Source organism: Ursus maritimus, unplaced genomic scaffold (assembly GCF_017311325.1).
Source record: "Ursus maritimus isolate PB19 unplaced genomic scaffold, ASM1731132v1 scaffold_31, whole genome shotgun sequence".
In the NCBI taxonomy this organism is placed as follows: domain Eukaryota; kingdom Metazoa; phylum Chordata; class Mammalia; order Carnivora; family Ursidae; genus Ursus; species Ursus maritimus.
This window is the reverse complement of record NW_024425675.1, coordinates 29,926,866-29,947,863: the sequence shown is the minus strand read 5'-3', so window position 1 is coordinate 29,947,863 and position 20,998 is coordinate 29,926,866. Positions and strand designations below refer to the sequence as shown.

The following is a 20,998-nucleotide window of genomic DNA, read 5'->3' as shown; positions in this document are numbered from 1 at the left end:
GGGGGGGGGGGGGGGGGGGGGCTGCGTTGGCGTCCCCAGAACTGGCCCCGTGCTGCCATGGAGGCCGGGAGGGTGGCCGCCCCGAGTTAGGAGCACGAGGAGATGGGAGCCAGGGTTATTTCCCCCGGAGTGTCTTGTCTTTTCTCGGTGTTAGCGCAGGGCTGTTGTGCTGTAAATTTCCTGTGCTCAGAGCCCGAAGCAGAAGCCCACGTCGCTCCTCCGGACCTGGGCCAGCCGCCTCCTCCAGCGTCCCCCTCCCTCTGCTGGCAGGGCTGTCCCCCGTCCCCGCTGGGGGGTCCCAGTCATTTTCCTGGAGATTGAGGGAAAAAGAGGAGCAGCAGGAGCCCGAACATAGAAAGTTCTGGCAGTTACGGAATGCCGGGTTTAGTGATGCTAACTGCCCTCCTGGCCTCAGAGCCTGCCCTGTGACTGCCGGGGGCAGCCGGCTGCATGCCTGCCCACGCCAGCACTCCGCGCGGGGCCCGAGCTGGACTAGGGGCTGAAAGGCAGGGTCCGTGCGGGGACGGGGAGCCAGGCTGAGGTGGAGGAGGGTGAAGGTGGAGGGGCCGCGAGGCAGGGGAGAGACCCCTCACCTGAGTCCTGGCCGTTCCCTGGACTAACCCAGCACAGGCCCGCCATCCACACGTCCTTGGGCCACAGCCGCTCTAGGACCGAGGCCCCGGAGAGCACCTGCCTCTCCGGGAGGCCTGGGCCGCCCCCCTTGTCTGTGCCCGCTCCTGCCACAGGTGCGCTGTGGTCACGCAGGCGGAATGCGTACAGCCCCGGCAGGCGTCTGCGCACCTGTGGGTGGTCTCTCAAACCGCCCGGCCGTACAGCCAGCCTGGTGGGTTCAGGGACGGTGGATGGTGGGCCTGTGCCCACTAACGAGCACTCGGGCTAACACTGAGGCCGAGACCGCAAAGCTCTGCCGCGTGCTTGCGAACAGCCCCCTCTCTGACCTCGGAGGCAAACATGTTCTGGTCAGGCTCGCAAGCAGCGCTGGGCTCCGGCCCCGCCATGCTACTGTGTCAGGCCTGGGAAGGGCTCAGGAACGGCAGAGTCGTGCCCGCCAGGCTCCCCAGCCCAGTGGCTGCCTGTCGCCCTGCCGGCTGCCTTTCACGCTGGTGCTCGGTCCCTAACAAGGCTGACCGCACGAAGCTGCTAGGCTGGCCTCCCTCCCAGCTGGCCTCCCTCGCTGCCTCCGAGCGGCCAAGGAAGGACGGCTGTTCACACCTGCACCACTAACATGCTTCCCCTGGCTCTTGCTCTGCTTCCCGCCTGCTTGCGTCCCCTCCTCCAGGAGGGCCATGCCCTGGGGCAGCATTTCCGCACCCTCAACTCCCCTCACGGCAGACCCAGAGCTCCCACGCCCCCGGCCCCGCAGATGCAGCTCGCAGGGGGTGCTGGGGACGCCCCGCTGACGGCCCGCACTGCTGCTTCAGGCTTTCGAGAGCGCTGTTCTGTTTGCCGACGCGTGCGGCCGCCACCAGGAGTTTTGCATTCCCATTTGCATCCTGCCGGCCACCATTAGCAACAATGTCCCGGGCACAGACCTGAGCATGGGCTGTGACACTGGCCTCAATGCCGTGGTGGAGGTAAGAGGGCCCTGTGGCTCCATCCGGCTGGCGGACTCGGGGGGTCTTTCTCTTCCCCTCTCGTGGACCAGATGCTGCAGAAGGAATGAGCCACAGTTAGGGTCCCTGTCGGGGTCCGTCAGTGGAACTCCTAGCATAGGGAGAGCCTACCGCCCGCCGTCAACAAGGATGGTCCTCGGGTGATGTTCGTTCTTGCACACCCCAAAACAAGAGACCCTGGTCTCTCTGGGGCTGTGTCCAATAGGGTCGCGCTCGTGCTCAGGGGACGGCCAGCCTGGACGTGGCATGCGAGGGGGGCTTAGTGCAATTCTGGAGGCTGTGCGTGTGAATGTGAAAGCTCCAGGGGAGCGCAGGCATGTCCGCGGCTTGGACACGCCCTTGGCCGTGCGGTGGGAGGCTCTGCTCCCGGGGAGGGTCCCCATCCTCGGGGGTCCGGCAGGGCCCGCCCTGGCCACCGTCTGGTTGGAGCTGAGGACTTCTGCGAGCACAGCGGCGGGTGGCTGTGGGACGTGATCCTCCCCCAACAGGAGGAGGGACAGCGGCCAGGGGTGGGCCGTGTTCCTGACGTTCACGTCGCCTGGGCTCCAGAGACACCCGTTCAGCAGACACCTGATTCTCTGGAACATCCCCGTCCGGGTCCACGGGCGCTTTCCTGTCCTCACCCTGTTCTGAGCTCCACCTTATCTTTTCACACAGTTTATGTTTTTAAAACACGTGTGACAAAACGTTAGCCGTGTTGGAACTGCAACCCCGAGTTTCAACTCCAGAGGGACCGTGCCCAGAGACGGTGCTGGGAGAACCGTCTGGCTGCCACTGCAGGGCGTCTCCCACCATGAACAGGGCTGGTCCGGGGACGTCAGTGCTCCTGGATTCCTCCCTGTCCCCCCAAAGGCAGAGAGTCCCCTACATGTACCCCGAGCGCAGGGTGGGGCTGCCTCTGGTGCTGAGGCTTTGTCAGTGTTGGTTTTAGTGACTGAGGGGGCATGGCTGCGGTTGCTGGATTAGGACCTGGTGCGTCTGAGGGCCGCTGTCCCCCCCCCGTCCACTCCCCGGGGGCAGGACGTGGCTGGAGCTGGTGCTGGAAGTGGGCTGGGCTGGGGCGAGGCTGGAATGTGTACCTAAAGCCGTTGGGGCCAGGCACGCCGGAGTGGGATCAGAGCACTTGTCCCGGACAGAGCCAGCCGCGGACGCTGTGGCCCCTGGAGCAGGTGCGGTGGTCTGCGCTCGTGCCGCCGTGGAAGGGGGGGATGGGTGGGCCTGCTGTTTCGTCCCTGAGCTTGTGTTCCGAGGATGGCCCGTGGCAGACGCTTCCTTAGGAGATGCGCTGTCTGAGCATCTGGAAGACTCCTGAGGGCCTCTGTCTGGGAGCCACCCAGCCCCGAGTAGCGCTGCCCCCACGGGCTGTAGTGCTTGGGGATAGACTGAGGATGACCAAAACCCAAGCGTCACAGGGAGCTTTTCAGAAGGACCAACCCGGCAGACATCCCCACTAAGCCCATAAAGCCTGTCGGTGCCCACATCCCATGAGGCTGCATGGGCAGCTAGAGTGACCTGGTCCCAGGCCCCCCACGGTGGGCGGTGTCAGGACGCAGGGACGGTGAGCACACCCACCGAGGGCAGGGTGGCGCCGGGGTCTGCAGCCTATCTCTGCGTCCCAGCCCCGGCCGCCCCCCCGCTGGAATGACCCGTGTCCTTCTCTGTGGCCAGACGTGTGACCGCATCAAGCAGTCGGCCAGTGGGACCAAGCGCCGTGTGTTCATCATCGAGACCATGGGGGGCTACTGTGGCTACCTGGCCAACATGGGGGGGCTCGCCGCCGGAGCCGACGCTGCCTACATTTTCGAGGAGCCGTTTGATATCCGAGACCTGCAGGTATGTCGACGCCACGGGGCCCCTGGGTGACACGGTGGTTGGTGCTGCTGCCTTGTCGCACTCATGGTGGTTGGCTCCGAGGGGAGGGCGATGGGGTTGACGGGACACCCGGTTGTATGCACTCTCAGTGACCCTCCACCTTGAGGGGCATGAGCTGAGGCGCCAGCTTCCTGTTAGACGTCCGTCTGCGGGTCACACCGCTGTCCCTGTGGGCGTCGGCGCGGGAGGCTCGCGGGAGCACATCCTCCCTGAGCGCCGAGGCCTGCCCACCGGGAAGGCTGGGTGTAACGGCAGTGCGCGGCGCCCGTTGGGGCGGTGGGACCGGTGAGGACACAGCGCGGTGGGCTTAAGGCACTAAGAACAAGACAGAAGTAACCTCAAAGCCTGCTCTTTCTGGTTGCGTGTTTCCTTTAAAGATTTTTTTAAATTAACGATGTATTTTTTAGAGCAGTTTCAGGGTGAGGGCAGAGCTTCTCTGCACACCTGCCCCACACCCAGCAACACCACCAGGGTGGGACCGTTGTCAGAACAGACGCCCCCCCCCCCCACGCTGACGCATCGTCAGCATCTGGGGCCCCAGCTGACATCAGGGTTCACTCTGGGATCCTAAGGTTGAGATGCACTTTCCAAATCTCCAGGGGTTCCTCGGCCCCAGCTTTATCGGGGGGCGAGTGGCAAGTGCAGGGGAGCCGGGCTCTGCAGCCCCCTTGGGGTGGGAGGAGGAGGCTGGGGTGTGAGGGGAGCAGGCGGGAAGGTTCCAGGCGGGCACTGGACAAGGATAAGCCTGAGTAAGACAGACACAACTCAAACACATATACGAATATGACTTTATTTGTGCTGCTGAAGTGAGCACAGGGATTTGAAAGTGTTGTTATGTTTCTGGACCACATAAATCGAGTAGAGGCCTGCTTGATGTTTTTATTCGTTATCGGACTTAACCTATTCGTACTTCAGAAACCCCCCTAAAGACCGTGCTCGGCCAGCCATGTCTGGGCTCCGGCACAGGGACGCGTAACCAGTGATGACGACTGGGATCCGCTTACCCGCAAACACCTTTTCTCGCACGTTTTCTGTGCTCAAGATGCGGGTTCCTTTCCTTGTACACTTTGTACGCAAATCCACATCTGTACCAGCTTCTGGCCCCGCACCCTTGTTAGGCAGGGAGGAGATCGTACAAGGGCAGGTACACCAGTCTTCCCTCCGAGGGAGAAATCGTCAGGCGGGCGAGGCGAGGGGACGCCTGGTCGGGGCGGGTCCAGTGCACAGGTGACGGGAATTCGCGATGTCAGAGGGCAAGCTCTATTCTGGAAAGCGTGCTGCAGGGAAGCCGGGCCCGCGGATGCCGTCCGTGTGCCCAGGTGAGCACGGCCCTCCCAGGCCGAGCGTGCTGCCTGACCTCATGTGCTGGGCCCTTCTGCTCCATTTGCGCCCGGGTCTGGGCTCGCCGCGCTGTCCTGTCCCGCTGCGGTGCGAGCCCGGACGCACTGGCTGCCGCGGGTGGCACTAGGGTCACAGGGCAGCGGGCACCGGCTCCGAGACGACCGTCTGACGGACAAACGACGCTCTCTCCTAGTCCAACGTGGAGCACCTGACGGAGAAGATGAAGACCACCATCCAGAGGGGACTCGTGCTCAGGTACGGACGCGCGTCCTCGGTCACGGAGCCCGGGCTGCCAGACCACCCGGCTACAGGGTCGAAACCCTTGGGGCGGTCTCTCACCACTGAAGAAATGCAGGAGGGGCAGCAGCGCATCGCGTTAAAAACCGCACACATTTACGTAACTACAGGGTCCTTTGGAAAAATTCACTTTCGCCTTGCAGTTTTATTTTAAAGCTATCACCAGGCCATTTCTTTAATGAAGCCACTGGCATTTCTAAAGAACATGTGTAGCCGGGATGGGTCCGGGCCGGCTGACGCCCCGCCGGCGCCCTGACCCGCGTCCGCCCTCGTTGCAGGAACGAGAGCTGCAGCGAGAACTACACCACGGACTTCATCTACCAGCTGTACTCCGAGGAGGGCAAGGGCGTGTTCGACTGCAGGAAGAACGTGCTGGGCCACATGCAGCAGGTGCGGGCCGCCGCGGGGCAGGCCGCCGTCCAGGAGGCGCTGCAGACACGCGTTCCTTGTTTTAGCCGTGATGGGGAAAAATGTGCGCTCATGAGATGTTTTTAAATATCTTGGCATTTACTTTCCTAGGTTATGGTTCCGTTTCAAAATCTTACCCAATACCGCCAACTTCAGAAATTCTGTGTAGGGGTAGATGGGCGTTTTAAGGAAAACAATCGATGTTCGCATAGTGACGCTGGTTGATTGGAAAAACCTAATCAAATTAAATACTTCAGTATTGGGCCTTAGTAACTACTTACATATCAGACAAATGAAACTTGAGATTTGCACAAAATCAGAATGGTCTGGAAGGGATCTTGGGGTGTGCTTTGGTTTGTAAGCATGCCCCAGATGACAAAGCCGGACGCGGGCATGGATTAAGGGCGGAAGCCGCTGGAATGCGTGCCTGTCCCGGTCCCAGCACTACTTCCCCTCTCCCCGCTATCTTAGGCTCTTTAACTTAGGGTCTACTCATCCATTCCAAAGGGCCGTCCGTCCCTGCATGTGTGTATTTTTATGGAAGCTCGCCCACAGGGTTGGTCCGATTCTGAATGGAAACCCTGACCAGCTCCCCACCCCAAAATAAGACTAAGACATCCCGATGGGACCTCTGAAAGTAATGAAGCTGCGAGCCACGCAGCCCCACGCAGGGTGGGGGTGAGCACGGGGAAGCTGGCCTCGAGGCTGAGCTCTGGCTGCAGGTCCCAGCTACATACGAGCAGGTAAAAACATGCAAGGACAAAAACACAAAACCCCCCAAATCCCTGCTTACTGGTCCTGAATCTCTTAAAAGCATGATGTGAATTTTGTTAAGTACTCGTACCTTTCACCGCATTTGAAAAGCAGCCGGCCGGCGTGGCTGTTCGGTAACCTCTCCCGTAACCCTGACGCCCGCAGGGTGGAGCACCTTCCCCGTTTGACAGAAACTTTGGAACCAAAATCTCCGCTAGAGCCATGCAGTGGATCAGCACGAAACTGAAGGAGGCTTCGGGCAAAGGTAGGGAGCGGCGGCTGGGGGCGGGGACGGCGCTCTGGAGCCGCCGGCATCGCGCGGGTTGGCCCCGCTCTGCAGTTGCTATGTGACTTTCAAGGCTGTCATTCGGAGGGACTCCTAAAAGGCAGTGCTTTGCTCCTGCTCCTTGGTGGCGGGAGGCGCTCAGGTCGTTCAGCGACGTCCTGGAATGAGGAGGCTGCCCATACACCGGGCTCCCCCGGCAGGACCCTAGATGGGACCTTCCCTTGTCTCTGGCCACACGGCACACTCTGAACTGGCCCTGACTTAGGACATCTAGGACTTAGGGATTCGTTCGTGACCCTTCTTTTCGTAGAAAAGCAGGAACTGGCAGGTGTCTGGACGGTTTGGTCCTTCCAAACCCAGCGTGTCCTTCCGCATGTGTCCCTCCCTCCCTCCCCACCAGAGGCGGCCTCAGAACTGCAGAATCCTTCTGCTCCCGTGTAGTTCTGCGGCCTCGGGGACAGCTCCGCGGGCTCCCGTGCTCTAGCTGGTGCGTGTGGTTACGTGAACGGAAGCTGACAGCGTGCATCTCCCTTTGCCGGGGTCTCAGGTGCTCCGCATCGGTGTGCGCCCGGCTGGGGTTCCTGACCCTTACCCGCCTCCCGGCGTCCCAGCCCCAGGCTTACCTGCGGGCCGTGCGGTCTCCTTCCTCCTGTCTAGGTGACACAGGGCCCATCCCTGTCGGGCTGTTGCTGTGACAGGGGCAGTTTCCCTGTGGCTTTGAGGCGAAGCCTCCAAAGCGAGAAGGGAAAGCCGCTTCTGCCGTGCTTACTCAGGGTCCTGCTGCTTCCGGGAGCTCTTCCAGTATTTTGCCTACTTTTCTATTGCTTGGTGACGCTTTCCTTATTGACTCTATTTTTTGCTTTTATATCACTGTATAGATTTGAAAGCATTTTGCTGACTTTACAGAAACTTCTTCTACTTTATTATTCTAGGAAATTCTTCTATGTTCTGCCCATCCCATGTTGCAGACAGGGCTGTCACATGGGGCTTGTCATTTTGTGTAAGGCATCTCTCCTCCATCTTTCGGAAGACCGTTTACCTTTTCCTCTGTGGTTTGAGCTCTGTTGCTAAAACATGTTTGCATTTACTTCTCTGATCCACTTGGTGTGAGTCCAAGTCTCATTTCACGTGCATAATCACTTGGTACCATTTAGGGAGCGGCCTTTAATCTCCGGCACAGACCAGGTAATCTGTGAACTTAGCCGGACGACCTCTGGGTTAGTGGGCTTGCGGTTGGCATTCAGTTATCGGAACAGGCCAGTGTTCCAACTTTACAGATGATTTCTGATAGCTGGACAGGTGAGGCCCCTCTATCCCGGCTTCTTCCAGTTTCCGTTGTTCTTGGGCCTTTGTGCCGTCACAGAGATAGAATCAGACTGTCACGTCCACCAAAAACTCTGCTGGGTGTTCTGAGGGAATTACATTTAATCAATAAATCATTTGGGGAAGGAACTGACATTTTAAAAATATATCCTAATTCATGAACACTGCATCTCCATATATTTAGGCCTTTCCTTATCTTATGAAAGCATAAAGATCTTGCGATATCTTTTGTTTATTCTTGACTCGATATTTTAGAAAATATTATTGTAAATGGAATTTTTTTTACTTATTGCTGGCATACAGAAATACAACTTTTGTAAACAGAGCTTGTGATCCACAACTTTCTACACACTCTGAATTCTAGTAATTATTTGCGGATAGGTTTTGTTTTTCACCTCCATGGACATAGGACCATCTGTATGTAACCTTGTAACTTTTCCTTGCTACTTGCGGGTGTGTGTTGCTCCAGAGAAACTCTGAGGAGATGGAGTGAGAACTGTCCCGGCCTCAGCCCTGATAGCAGCAGGGAAAGCTTTCAGTGCTCCCCACTCTTATTATTTCACTGAGGTCTTTCCGCAGTTCACAGCTGCTGCAGGTCTGTGATGAGCTTGGGATCTTGGTGCTGATGGTTGTTATGTATCGCTTGGATCGTGAAAGGGTATTTTGGGTTTCCTTTGCTATCTTATGAAACCATTTCATAAGTCAAAATGGCATAAGCAGTTTAATACAGAAGAATTTCTGAGCATCCCCAGACCCCCCAAAAATCACTTAGGACGCACACATTGCTAACGGATGCATGAAATTAATCAAGGTAAACACAGGGGGCTCACAGGCACCCCTTAGGCGGCTGGATGTGCAGATGCCGTATGCAGTTCCAGGGGACGGCGCTGGATGGCGCCACTCTCGCAGCCTCCGCGACCTCACTGCAAAACCCAGCTGAATGTTCTCTGGGCTTTTAGCCTTTTTTTGTGAAAGGCTACTTTATATGCCTCTTTGGATTTCTTTGTTAGTGAAAACAGGTGCCAGCGCAGGTTTTCCGTAAAAGCGGGAGACACCCGTGTACACCGCTGCATGGACTGAGGTGGGCATGCGGATCTGCTGTAAGTGGTCAGCTGCCGTCAAGCCCAGCCTTGCGTCCTGGAGCGCATCCCCCCCATGCGCGGGCTCCTGGACAGTCTCGTGATGGGCTCTTGCTCCAGCCACTTCCCCCACGTGTCCGGTCGCTGCCAGGTGTGGGGCACGAGCTCGCTCTGGCTTTGTACGAAGTCTCGGTGTTTGGGGGTGGGGGTTCCCCTCGGATACCATCGAGCCTCCTGCTTCCTTTGTGGGGAGAGCTGACTGTGGATTTCCCGTAAGTTTACAGAAAGAGCAGAGCAGCTCTATAATCAGTTTTATAAGTTCTATTTTCTAGAACATTTCTGGTGCCCATGGCACTTGTAACCCCCTTTACTGCGGACACCTGACCTCAGCCCCGTTTTCCTGACCAGTCTGACCGGATCTGTGTCATTTTTATTTCCAACCTTTGATTTAAAAACAAGGCAAATAGATCCAACCTAACTTTAGTCTTCAAAGAACGGACTCTGGCTTTGATTCCATTTCTACTTTGGGGTTTTTTCGCACTTCACCCGAGGATGCTCATCTCCTTACCTTGCGGCCTCCCCATATGTGCACCCCCGGGCCTCGCCCCCCAGTGCCGTCTCACTGGAGCCGGCTCTTTCCGCAGAGGAAGCCGGGTTCCCACTGCAGTCATCAGTGAGGACCCGCCTCACCACCGCCGAGAAGCACACGCCTGCCTTCCTTAGCTCTGGGGGCCAGTCGCTAAGTGCATGTAAACCGGCCCCTCTCGGGGTGAGCGTGCAGCGTGTGGGGCCGTGCGGTGACCCAGGCCCTCCCCTACTCCAGCCCTGCGGGCGCTCAGCGGTACCAGAGCCAACAGCCCCCAAGGAAGCCGTCGTGCGGTGGTGCCCGGGACTCGTTCCCCACCTCGTCCGCAGGCCCTGGGGCACGCGGGGGCCTTGCCTCCTGCCCAGGCCATCCGAGTTCTTCTCCGCCCCCCAGGATTCTGCTCCCCGCCGTCGGCAAACCTCCTTTTCTCCCTCACCTCTCCTCCTGTCTTCAACATGGCCGATGATCTGTTCTGACACCACTTTTTCTCTCTTTTACAGGAAGAAGATTTATGAGCGATGATTCCATTTGCGTGCTGGGAATAAGCAAAAGAAACCTTCTTTTCCGGCCTGTGGCACAGCTGAGGAAGGAAACAGACTTCGAGTGAGTAAATAAGCCTCGTGGGTCTACACCTCAGTGCCAGACAGGGTGGAAGGACGCTGCTGCTGGAGTTACGGTCCCTAACCCGTTAGCACCCCTGAGGAAACACGCGTTTTAGAAACAGGGCAGGATTTCTAGAAACACAGAACGGTTCCACGTAAGTTAGGAGCACTGCTTGATCACCCCGAGCTGCTTCAGCCCCGCCTCCCCGACGCCCGTCCCCCGGGACCGGGCCGGCCTGACGGCCGCTTCCTCCCGTCCGCAGGCACAGGATCCCCAAAGAGCAGTGGTGGCTGAAGCTGCGGCCGCTCATGAAGATCCTGGCCAAGTACGAGGCCAGCTACGAGGTCTCCGACTCCCACCAGCTGGAGCCCGTGCACCACCGAGGCCACGAGGAGCCCGCCGCCATCTAGACGCCGCTGGACCCGCCCCCCGGCTAGCACCGCTTCGGACTTCCGTTTCCCGCCCGTTTTTGTAACACTTAAGTTATTTATCGGCACTTTTATGCGAGTACTGTTGACATTAATACCTAGTCACAGAGCCCCCGTCCTGTGTCCCTCGTCCCGTGGGACCCTAAGACTCAGCACGAGCTGTCCGCTGTGTCTCGTACTGTGTCCTGCTTTCAGACGTGCGTAGCCAGTAGAATTAAACGCTTCGCTCAACTCCAGCCGTGGTTGTCTGTTTTTTTAGGTAGGCGTTTAAATCCTCAGGGCCTGTGGGCAACTGTAAAGGTTTTTCTGGCAGTTTTGTGGGCAGGGATTGACAGTACTTTTACTGGCATCAGTGAACGAGGCCAGGACCAAGGCCCCGCTCTCACACACAGCAGAGGTGTGACTTGCCGAGTGTGCAGTGCCGGCCCTGGACCGGGACCCAGGACACCAGGCGAGGTGACCCCACTCCTTCCGAGTGATGCCAGGTGTAAAATTAAAACCAGAAACCAGCAACGCGTGGGTTAAGAACAAGGTCCCCGCAAGCCACGCGAAGGCTCTCCTACCGAGGAAGCACGGCACTGCGTCCGGCGGGACCAGAGCCAACAGCTGAGGAAAGGGAGCCGGGGAGCCCGCGTCTAAGCAGCGTTTCTGCCTCTTCTGTCACCTGAGACGTACAGGCGGCTGGAGGGTCACATCCAAGGTCTGTTCAGGAACCGAGGGCGCCGTGGTTGGGGAAGAGCCAGCACGAGTGTGCCTTCTGTGGGAGATAGGTAAGGTGACAGACGCTCCCTCCCGTAAAGACCACAGGAGAAACTTAATGCGCTTATAATCCGTCAGGCCGCCCATCTGTTCCACACTGGTTTTACGAATCAAGGCACCTTTGTTCACTTGTTTTTTAATAAAGGCCCCAATAACTACACTCTAGCAAAATGTCACTTAAAATACTGACTAAAACACAAGTAGGTCAGATCACAGTGGTCGTTTATTTTTAAGTCTTTAAAATAAATGCTCCAGAATTAGGAAGATAAAATAAGCATTTACATCATCAATTTTTTAAAATTACACTGCAGCTCTAGCACTTCACACATGATTATCCAGGTTCTTCACGACCCTTGCTCTTCCAAGACACAAGCGCTTGATCTGACCGGCCACGCAAGACCGAGGCACGAGCGAACCGGGGGCGGGGGGAGGGACTTTTCTCCGGATTCGCACAAGCGTAGCTCAGGCTTCACGCTGGAGAGCCCCACGTGCCCGTAGGTCAGCTGCACTCCCGAGCGGAGGCAGAGTTCCTCGCTATCTGACTACCCACGACGGGTCCTTGGCGATCTCTGCGTTCTCCGGTCCAAGCAGAGCCAGGCCGTGTGTGCTCTGCCCAAGGCCGAGGTACCTGGAAGGCAGGCGGGGACAGGTCAGCGCTGTGTCCCACAGCAGGAGCCCGGGCGACCACGGCGGGGCGCGGTCTGGCCACTAGGCCACGCGGGACGTACTTGTTGCTCACGTGGATGAGATCCTCGCGGCTGACGGCGAAGAGCTGCTCGCGGTGCGCCTGCTTCATCTCGTCCGAGAGGCCACACAGGAAGTGGTCCAGCCCTGACCGTGAACACGCTCGCTCAGGACAGCTGGGACACACTTCCACCAGAGGTCACACTGTTGACCTTCACATTCCCACCAAGCCTCTCCTCTCGGGAGTGGAGGCCAAGTCAGAGTGGCTTCCGCCCCCAGACTCGGGCCTCAGATCACTCAAGCTCTGAGAGGACAGGATGCCCCCCTCTGCGAGTGACCAACACTGAGAAGCTCCGGCCCAAGGGGGACGTCTGTGCGCCACGAAGGAAGCTGGGAGAGGCATCCGATGACAAGCACGGGAGGGGAACTGCGGCAACACCACGTGTCAGGTGCACTGTGGCGTTTACGCCACATACCTCTGTCTGAAGGAGCCACAGGGGCGTCCACGACGGAGAAAACGGAAAGCTTCGCTTCATCAATGTCCTGCTCTGTGAACCTCCCAGCCTTCACCCAGTCCACAGCCTTCGAGAAAGACTGCAGTGTCTCTGTGGAACGTGGATCCCTAGGAGACCAAAGAGACACACGCTGACCTACGTCACCACCGGATCACGAAGTGCAGCTGATTTCACGAAGAGAGGCCATCAGGGGGACAGGGAAGACGACTCACGTACAGACGCTAGGAATGGTTGAGTTAAACCCCTCACTTCCTTAAGACACACCCGGAATAGATGAATAACTCCCCATAAAGGGGCCCGAGAGCTCGACGCCCTCGCGTCCAGCTCTGCACAGCAACACGCGTCCCCGGCAGCGGGCACCGAGGGCAGGGTCACGGCAGCGCCCGTCCTTCTGTACAAGCGGGCTCCCGCGGGCGCATGCATGGCCTCCAAGTGTCCCGGGACGCGGTGAGGCGGGAGCAGAGAGACCCTGCATAGAGGGCAGCAAACCCACCCTGCCCGTAGAGTATTCTAAATACTCTGTGTCCTCGGAAGCTTTCTAAAGAAAAGGGGCGAGAAGAGTCGGGGGCCGTGACCACGCGCGCTCGGCCCCCACGCTGGGCCTCTGTGCTGGATGCGAGCCCAGAAAGCCCTTGGCTTGTCTCCTCTGTAACGAAATCTGGGTGTTTGGTAACGGGTGTATTTAAGCCGAAGTTCCCCGTTACGTAGCACTGCTCCCAGACACGGACAACCGAAAGGATGTCGCTGGGTGTGGGGATGTGCCGAAGAAGCGAGAAACTAGGGGAAATACTTCTTCAAAGGCTGGTCCCAACGTGTGAGACAGTGACCCGCGGACGCTTAGCGGGGCCGGAGCTGGGGCGCGGGGCGCGCAGACTCACCGGTACGAGTAGAGCGTGAACACCCCATCGCGGCTGAGTTTGGCGCCTCCACCGTAAGCACCACCCTTCTCTCGAATTTCTATATGCAAGAATTTGGCAGTCATCAAACGTGCAAGGATCTTAAGACTGAAACGAATGATTAAAAAACCCAAGTTAGAAACCGTAGGCCTGGCAGGGAAGTATTGGATGTAATCTAGTTAGGTACTCGCAGTCTTTCCGGATTAGGCGAAAACAAAAACGCAGTAAGATACGCTATGGTCTCCCCTTTCCTAATGAAGGAGAACAAACATGAGAAAAATGTGAGACAAATCTTAAAACCAGGGTTGTGGGGAGAGGTGGTGAGAGGGACGCAAAGGTCCCTCAGACAGGTCCAGGCCCCCCCCTCTCCGGCTACAGCACACAGGGACACTGACAATCTGATCAAGGGAACACGTTACTAAATTTTATTGCTCAGGCAAATGCACAAACCATCCTTTCTTTAAATCCCCCCACTGGTGTGTGCATGTGTGTCTCTACCGAAACAGAGCTCTTAAACAGATTTCTGTAGGAATCCTAAGAAAACATACTCCAACAGAGTGAACTTCTGAATCCTACCGTTAGAATGGAAGGGCAGTTATGGCGGATGCCCTGGAGGAGAAATGGAATGTTCTAGCAAGTACCTTCACAGGACAGAGCGGGGCCCTGCTTGCTCCCCACTGACAGGTGTCCCCGGAAGATGGTGGTGGGGGAGCTGCTCATATCGTGGGTTTGTGGTGCCAGACCTGTGCAGACAGGCCTCCCCCTTCCCCAGCAGGGCCTGGGGGGCTTAACCACCATGTTTTATTTTTTTATTTTATTTTAAGATTTTATTTATTTGAGAGAGAGACAGCCAGCGAGAGAGGGAACACAAGCAGGGGGAGTGGGAGAGGAAGAAGCAGGCTCCCAGCGGAGGAGCCTGACGTGGGGCTCGATCCCTAACTCCAGGATCACGCCCTGAGCCAAAGGCAGACCCTTAACAACTGTGCCACCCGGGCGCCCCTAACCACCACGTTTTTTTTGAATATTCTGTATTACATAAGGAACACAAAGTCACTGCTGGAAAATTATAAAATACAAAGAAACAGGGGAAAAAAAATCGATACTCCTACTACCGAGGGTACTTCTCATAACCTCTCTGTGCTTTAAATTGGTTTAATAGACACGTATCATCCCTAGTCTGGAGGGCTCAGCATACCAAACACGTGTTCGTTTCCTAGGAACATGGACACAATCCATCCTGGGATTCTACTTCCCTCACGGAGAGGTCCTTTCCCTTGAACCTAGCACCAGCCCTGCATGTCTGGGCCCTGCGTGCCCACCGGCCATCCCTGTCCTCCTATTCCCTTCCTGGAGAGCCCTGTCCGCCCCTGGCCACACACCTGGCATGGTCCGGGTCTGCGTAGGGGGCAGTCCTGATGCATTCGCCCACGTAGTTCACCGGGAACGGAAGCAGGAAGTGTGTCTTCATCTGGCACGGTTTGAAGGTGGGGTCCTGAGGGGCACAGGCAGGCCGTGTTGGCTTCTCCCAAGGGCCCACCCCCCGCCCCACGCGTTCATGGCTAAGGGCAAGCACCGACGATCACGTCATTCCACACAGGCGCTTGCTTTATAATGAAATACTCCAAAACCCTGACGGGAGGCTTCAAAATGTAGTTCCTCAATTAGAAACATTTCCTCCTACGTGGTTTCCATCCATAAGTGACTATGTGACCTCATCTTTGCATTTTTCCCCCAGAAATACGTCAAATCACCATCCTCTGATGAACCAAACGAAAAGCCATCACCACCAAAGCAGAGCAGGGAGAAGGGCGCACGGTCCCCAGCTGACAGGGACACTGCGGACTCGGCAGTCTGCCTTGTCAGGTGAAGGCAGACAGCGCCGAGATGACACGGAGAGCACGAGGGCCCCAGACAGGCCCAGGGCCTGCTGCACCCCTCCGTGCAGGGGGGAGGGGGGCCAGCAAGGGAGGCACCGGCCGCCCCACACTTGACAGGGCAAAGATGGGAAACTGCTCTTTCCAAGGGGACAGGGACTGTGTTCACTTACTGTGATCAGCTTCCTTATGACTTGGGGGCCGCTAAGGTGGGTGCTTCCACTGGATCCACTGGGTGCAGGTTTCTGAAAATGTTTCCAAGGGAAATGAGAAAAATCCCAAACGCATCTTACGTAGCTAAAGTATGGTCTAGAAAACTCACGGCCAAATAACAAGTGTCAGGTCACATGTGCTTACGTGTTTTCAGTAACACCGTTTGAATCAAATGGGATTTCTGTATGGATTCCAGATGGTCAGGGAGAAGCAGGAGCAGGCTACCTTGCCAGGGCCTCCGCTCACTGGGAAGACGGGCCTGGTCTACCCGATAGGGTCACAGTTGCACGAACATCAGGGAGAAGAGAGCAGGACTGGTTTCTCAGCACAGTCTATGGATTGTCCCCCTTCTCCAGGAGAAGGCTTCTGGACTGTTCTGGTGAGCTAATGAAACCTGCTCTGTACGGTCATGGAACCAGATGGCCTGTGCTAGGTACAACCTGGAGAACGAGCTGTGCGCTGGGCGTCCCAGTCCTGGGTTTCCCGGGTGTCCCGGCCCGGCCCGTTCTCACGCTAGCCTAGCGGCTCTCAAACCCACAGCTCTTCGGCAGGGGGGCACTCACCGCAAGGCTCAAGTGACAACAAGAGAACACACACAGGACCGAAGGGTATGAATTCACTTCCTACCTGGCTTAAACTAACACTGGGCAAGCTACTTCCCCCGCTGTACTCCGGTTCCTCACGTGCCACGGGAGCATCGGGGGCATTGTACCCACGCACGGGACAGTTGCGAGAATGAAAGGGGCCAATGGAGACACTGGGACCCACGCCTGCTGTGGCCGCCGCCCCGTGAGCACGGGCTCACCTCAACCACGGACGGGCGCACCGGCTTCCGTTCCGTCTTACTCTGACCGAGGTTTCTAATGAACTTTTCTACTGCTTTTTCTGCCAGAGACATCTGCTGGGGCGTAGCATTCATGGAGCACCTGTGTAAAAGATCACAGATACCTAGGACAGCATAGTTACAAAAACAAAACAGTCTTCCTAATTCGGTAATTCTGCACGAATAACACAAAGAAGGGACCACTACGCCCACTTCTCTGTAACACTTTTGAACATGATTTGATACAAAGCAACAGCCCGATACAGAAGTAATACAAGTTACCGAAAAGGCTTTGCCATCGGGTCCGCGCCAGAGCTGGGGCATGGCCATCTGGAAGCCAGGAGCGCACTTCTGACGCTCGGCACCGTGGAGAACACAGACCACACATCTGCCAACCATGCCCTCGGACTTACGTTACTGAAGGCAGAAAACCTACACTACTGTCAAGAAGAGAAATCAACGATTCGAAGATGTGAACTGGTCGTTAAAGTGGAAAAGTTTAAGCAGACAAAGAATTCCTGTGCTCCCCAAAACATGTTTGTAGGTAACTCTTCTGAATTCCACAGAATCACGAATACTGCTGTCACGTGCAAGTTACTTGAATGGCACAGACTACTGACAGTGTCTGTCTTCCTTCTGGCCCTCACTCCTGAATTTAGTTTAATGAACAGCAGGCACCATCATATTAATGCTAACTACATTCCAGGCACTACACCAACTACTTTGGAAACCGTCGTTTATTCCTTGCATACACCTACACAGTAGTGTTTTATGGAGAAGGAAACAGAAGGTCTGAGTGGTTACGGTGCCCAGGACACCATGGGTGCAAGGGGCGTTAGTGGCCCAGGCAATGGAAACAAGTGCTGCCGTCCCAGAGGGTCGCGGATTCCCAAGAACTGACCCAGGAAGACGGTGGGGATCTCAACAAGGTACTACAAGCTAATCTAAACCTGTGTCCTTGCTAGTGAGATGCTGAAAATACACCGTCAATCATTTGAACATGTCATTCGCACTCACAGCCCTGAGGGCTTAAGGCCGACTATGTGTGACCGATGTCAGATGTTTTTCTCTTATCATCAGGGAACTGTTCTCATGAGAAACTGCATTTTTACTTTGCTCTTAAGCAAGCTAACCTTTCCTGTCTTGCAACTTACTTCTGGAACCAACATAACTGAACACTTGCAAGAAATCTACTTTGCAGTTCTAGGATTAAATTAGCTTGCTTTCTTTTCCACTTTCCACAACATTTATTAAACTTAAAACATTTTTTCCCATAAAAAATGATTTCTTGATGATGAGAACATGTGAGGTCTAGAATGAATTCTTTGACCTACCCTGAACGCGCTCTCTGAACACAGTTTATGTAACTACAGCTTTAAGTGAGAAGATTCTAGAAACTACACTTAGGGAAGGGGGAAGAATGAGGAGGCGTCTGCGCGGAAGCCGCGCGGGGCGGCGGGGCCGGGCGCTACCTCATGTTGCCGCAGTGCAGCACGTGTTTCTGGATGCGTGGGAGCTTTCTCAGCACCGGCCTGATGTCTGTCATGTCTGCAATCCTCTTCATCAGCCTCACCTGAGCCAGAGAAACCGACACCTAGAGATGGACCCCCAGGCAGGGGGCGGCCACAGACACTCCTCCCTGGTCGGGACCAGACAGCCTCGACTCAGGAATCGGGCCGGGGGATGGGTGGGCTGGGAAGAGGAGGATGAATGCAAAGAATCTTCCCCTATAAAATCTGGTCAGCTCAAGTTAGCTTTTCTGGGATATAAGCTGTCACCAGCTCTGGAAGACGCGGCCTGTCACCTGATCCATCCCACTGAAGGTCTCCTGCAGGTCCCCCGCGGGCGTCAGGGTCCTGCTCGCCCTGACAGATGCGTAGAGATGCCCTGAGTCTGGGATCCCGTTGGACAGCTCTTGAGCGGACATCTTGACCAATACTCTGAAGTGTTCCTCTTCTTCAAAGCGCGGGCTTTGTAAAAAGAAAAATGTGTTAAGTTCCTGGAGACCCACCCATACCTTTCCAATATCCTGGAAAATTAATTAAATGTACGTTTTCAGGGGCTGTCAATACTCTCAGGAGTTACAACTAAGATTAAGCTCCAAACCCAACAACCCAGAACTGAGTAAAAACTCCTCCTTCTACAGAACTTCACGCTCAGCCCTGTGATCTCGCCGCAGGACCAGGTCTAAGTAGTCACCTGTTGAAGATTTCACTCCACAGATGCATCATGTCTGGTAGGTTCCTATCGAGGCAGAAGGATGAAAAAAGCACACCCTGAATCATGAAAGAAAGAAAGAAAGGAAATTACTTAGGAGGTTAAAAAGGGAGGCTGGAAGCCCGCCCTGGAGCGGCCGCGACGCGGAGGCACAACGCTACCTGCTCATACGTGTCCAGGTGCGCGTCATCAGGCAGCACGTGGGGAGTCGCGGCCATGCCCCCCGTTTTCAGCTCGATCTGCTGCGCCTGCTCCCTGTAGTCCATAAGGCCGCAGCCCAGCCTGCCAACAGCAAAGGAGGGTTCCCCAACTGCCAGCGCAGTCCTGGCCGCATCCCCGACAGCCGTGAGCTGCCTGCGTCACCGCCGGGGCTGCAGCCTCCACACCGCGACCACCACCAGAGCGCCGCTGAGTGCCGGTCTAGGCAGACGCCGATGCCTCCGGGAGGTCACCGGGCAGCGTCCAGGCCATGTGTGCAGATGCAGCCGCTGCCCGGCGCTCACGGAACCCTGCGCTCTGCTCCTGCAGGGCCACGCTCGCTAGGCCTCCCCGTGTTCCCTATGCTTTCCTCTCCTCTAAAATATCCTGGCGTGGATGGCATCTGCCCAAATGATCACGCTCAGAAAGGAGAGCTTCTGAACTTTTAGGAAAAGCAGAAGTCATCTAAGGTGGGTGATGTTTTCCCAAGAAACATCCTGTTCCCAGTATAAGAAGTAACTCAGGCCACAGCGACCCTCATGAGGTTCCCCTGAAACAGCTGTGCCGCAGAAGGACCAGCAGGGGGAGCCCTAGAGGGCAGAGAACAGGGAAAAGGTCCAAGGGGTCTTCTTCTGAGGCCTGCCAGGGCGCACAGGACCCATGACCCCCGGGGGCCTGCACCAGGAAGGCTGTGCGTGTGGCACATGGGGCGGCCGGCCTACTCCCTACAGAGGCTCTTTCCCCTTGCCGTCTGGGCATGTGGGAAAGGAAACCCCAGGGCTCAGACTGCCTGCCACTCGGCCTGCCACCGTCCTCCACCACAGAGACCCAGCAGATGAACAGGGAGGTGGGCCGCGTGTATCCGCCTGCGTGCTCACACTGACCCAAACACCGGCTTTACAAGAGTCCTGGCGATGCTAGTTAGCTTGGGGAAGAGGGCACACGACATGGCCTCTCAAGGTTACCCCGTGCCTACACGGCCGATTTAATTACTTACACTTTCTGATTAAAAAACAATCATTCTCATAGTTTTAAAAGGCACTAAGTTGTTGAGATAGATGTTTCAGCTTTTGCAGGAAAAATTCTTAGCAAATGTCTTACACATTTGACTTACACACTTTCATAAGACTATGGGTTTTTAAAATTCGAACAGTGTGCTGAAAAGTGACTGCTGATGCACTAAAACGAAAGAGCTCCATATACAGAAAACCCCAGGGACAAACTGCAAATGCGCCGAGTACAAGGCGTGAGTGCCTTACTTGGTGAGGACGCTGCAGAAGAGCGGGACGTAGGGCCGGAGCTCCTCGGGGAGGGTGTGCAGGCTGGCGAATGCTCGGAAGTACACCACGCCGTTGGTGGGCTGCGCACAATACTGCACGGGGGTCTCGCCGGCTGCAGAAGCAAAAAGCCGCTAACTTCTGAATCGTGAAATCATTGTTTAGTATTTTTAAAGTGCTGGTGCTTAGTGTTTAAACTTTTTATCAGCAAAGACTACTACCCGTTTATGGTGAACACTGAAACAGCCAACATCGAAGTAACCCACGCCTTTGGAAGGGATGGGACAGAAGCAGCGTTTCTCGGGCTCTGAGGCTGCCCTGGCACTTGAGCCGGCCGAGCCCGCCTCTCCCCACCTCCACCCCCTTCATGCAGCCCTCCACGCTGTCACGTGGGCTGACCGCTCCCACCTGCAACACCTGACCCCACTCTCACCCATCTCAAATGCCACCACCCCTTCCCCAACAAGTCCTGTCCCCCCACCCCGAGGTCTGAGGATCCACCGGGCACCTGGCATCCCACGGCCTCCAGGGCCCCGAGTCCCTCAGGGGCACCTGCCTCGTGCTCTCGTCCCTCCAACACCAGCACGGTGCCATAACCCAGCAGAGGGAGCGGGGCTTCGACTCACAACCTGCCATTTACCCTCTCTCCTCCTCTTCATCAACACTTAATGAACGGCACTGATAAACCAAAACTGGGGGAGACTAAGACACAAGCGGGATGCTAACCCCACTTTCCAGAGGCCTCGTCCAGAAACAAAGATCTCATTCGTTATGCACCCCCACGCACCACCTGTGGTGAACGGAGGAGCCCTAGGAAAGGGTAAGCAAGACGGCCCGGCGGGAGTGCGGCGGGTGGTCTGGACTCCCCGGGCACAGCACGCCCAGGACAGACGCCGGCATCTGATGGGCCCCCGCTGCTCTGCTGTGCGTGT

The 20,998-nt window shown here is 56.5% G+C and overlaps 2 protein-coding genes across 3 annotated transcripts in view; one reads left to right on the top strand and one right to left on the bottom strand.

The window, feature by feature from the left end:
• The window catches only part of LOC103673987 (phosphofructokinase, platelet), a 54,324-nt gene extending 43,478 nt beyond the window's left edge, over positions 1 to 10,846 (top strand). For both annotated transcript variants that reach the window (XM_040645468.1, XM_040645469.1), the window contains 6 exons: positions 3,303 to 3,467; positions 5,041 to 5,102; positions 5,423 to 5,534; positions 6,471 to 6,570; positions 10,080 to 10,182; positions 10,445 to 10,846. In XM_040645468.1, coding sequence (XP_040501402.1) covers positions 3,303 to 3,467; positions 5,041 to 5,102; positions 5,423 to 5,534; positions 6,471 to 6,570; positions 10,080 to 10,182; positions 10,445 to 10,592 — 690 coding nt within the window. In that variant the 3' untranslated portion in view covers positions 10,593 to 10,846. The remainder of the gene's footprint in view (positions 1 to 3,302; positions 3,468 to 5,040; positions 5,103 to 5,422; positions 5,535 to 6,470; positions 6,571 to 10,079; positions 10,183 to 10,444) is intronic.
• Positions 10,847 to 11,577: 731 nt separating this feature from the next.
• PITRM1 (pitrilysin metallopeptidase 1) overlaps positions 11,578 to 20,998 on the bottom strand; it is a 41,862-nt gene continuing 32,441 nt past the window's right edge. Inside the window, exons 16-27 of the mRNA XM_040645467.1 lie at positions 20,049 to 20,181; positions 18,753 to 18,873; positions 18,574 to 18,650; positions 18,179 to 18,344; positions 17,847 to 17,947; positions 16,357 to 16,477; positions 15,512 to 15,583; positions 14,844 to 14,956; positions 13,447 to 13,572; positions 12,530 to 12,675; positions 12,098 to 12,200; positions 11,578 to 11,997 (exon numbers count right to left, since the gene is read on the bottom strand). Of these exons, the coding sequence (XP_040501401.1) occupies positions 11,904 to 11,997; positions 12,098 to 12,200; positions 12,530 to 12,675; positions 13,447 to 13,572; positions 14,844 to 14,956; positions 15,512 to 15,583; positions 16,357 to 16,477; positions 17,847 to 17,947; positions 18,179 to 18,344; positions 18,574 to 18,650; positions 18,753 to 18,873; positions 20,049 to 20,181 (1,373 nt within the window). The 3' untranslated portion in view covers positions 11,578 to 11,903. The remainder of the gene's footprint in view (positions 11,998 to 12,097; positions 12,201 to 12,529; positions 12,676 to 13,446; positions 13,573 to 14,843; positions 14,957 to 15,511; positions 15,584 to 16,356; positions 16,478 to 17,846; positions 17,948 to 18,178; positions 18,345 to 18,573; positions 18,651 to 18,752; positions 18,874 to 20,048; positions 20,182 to 20,998) is intronic.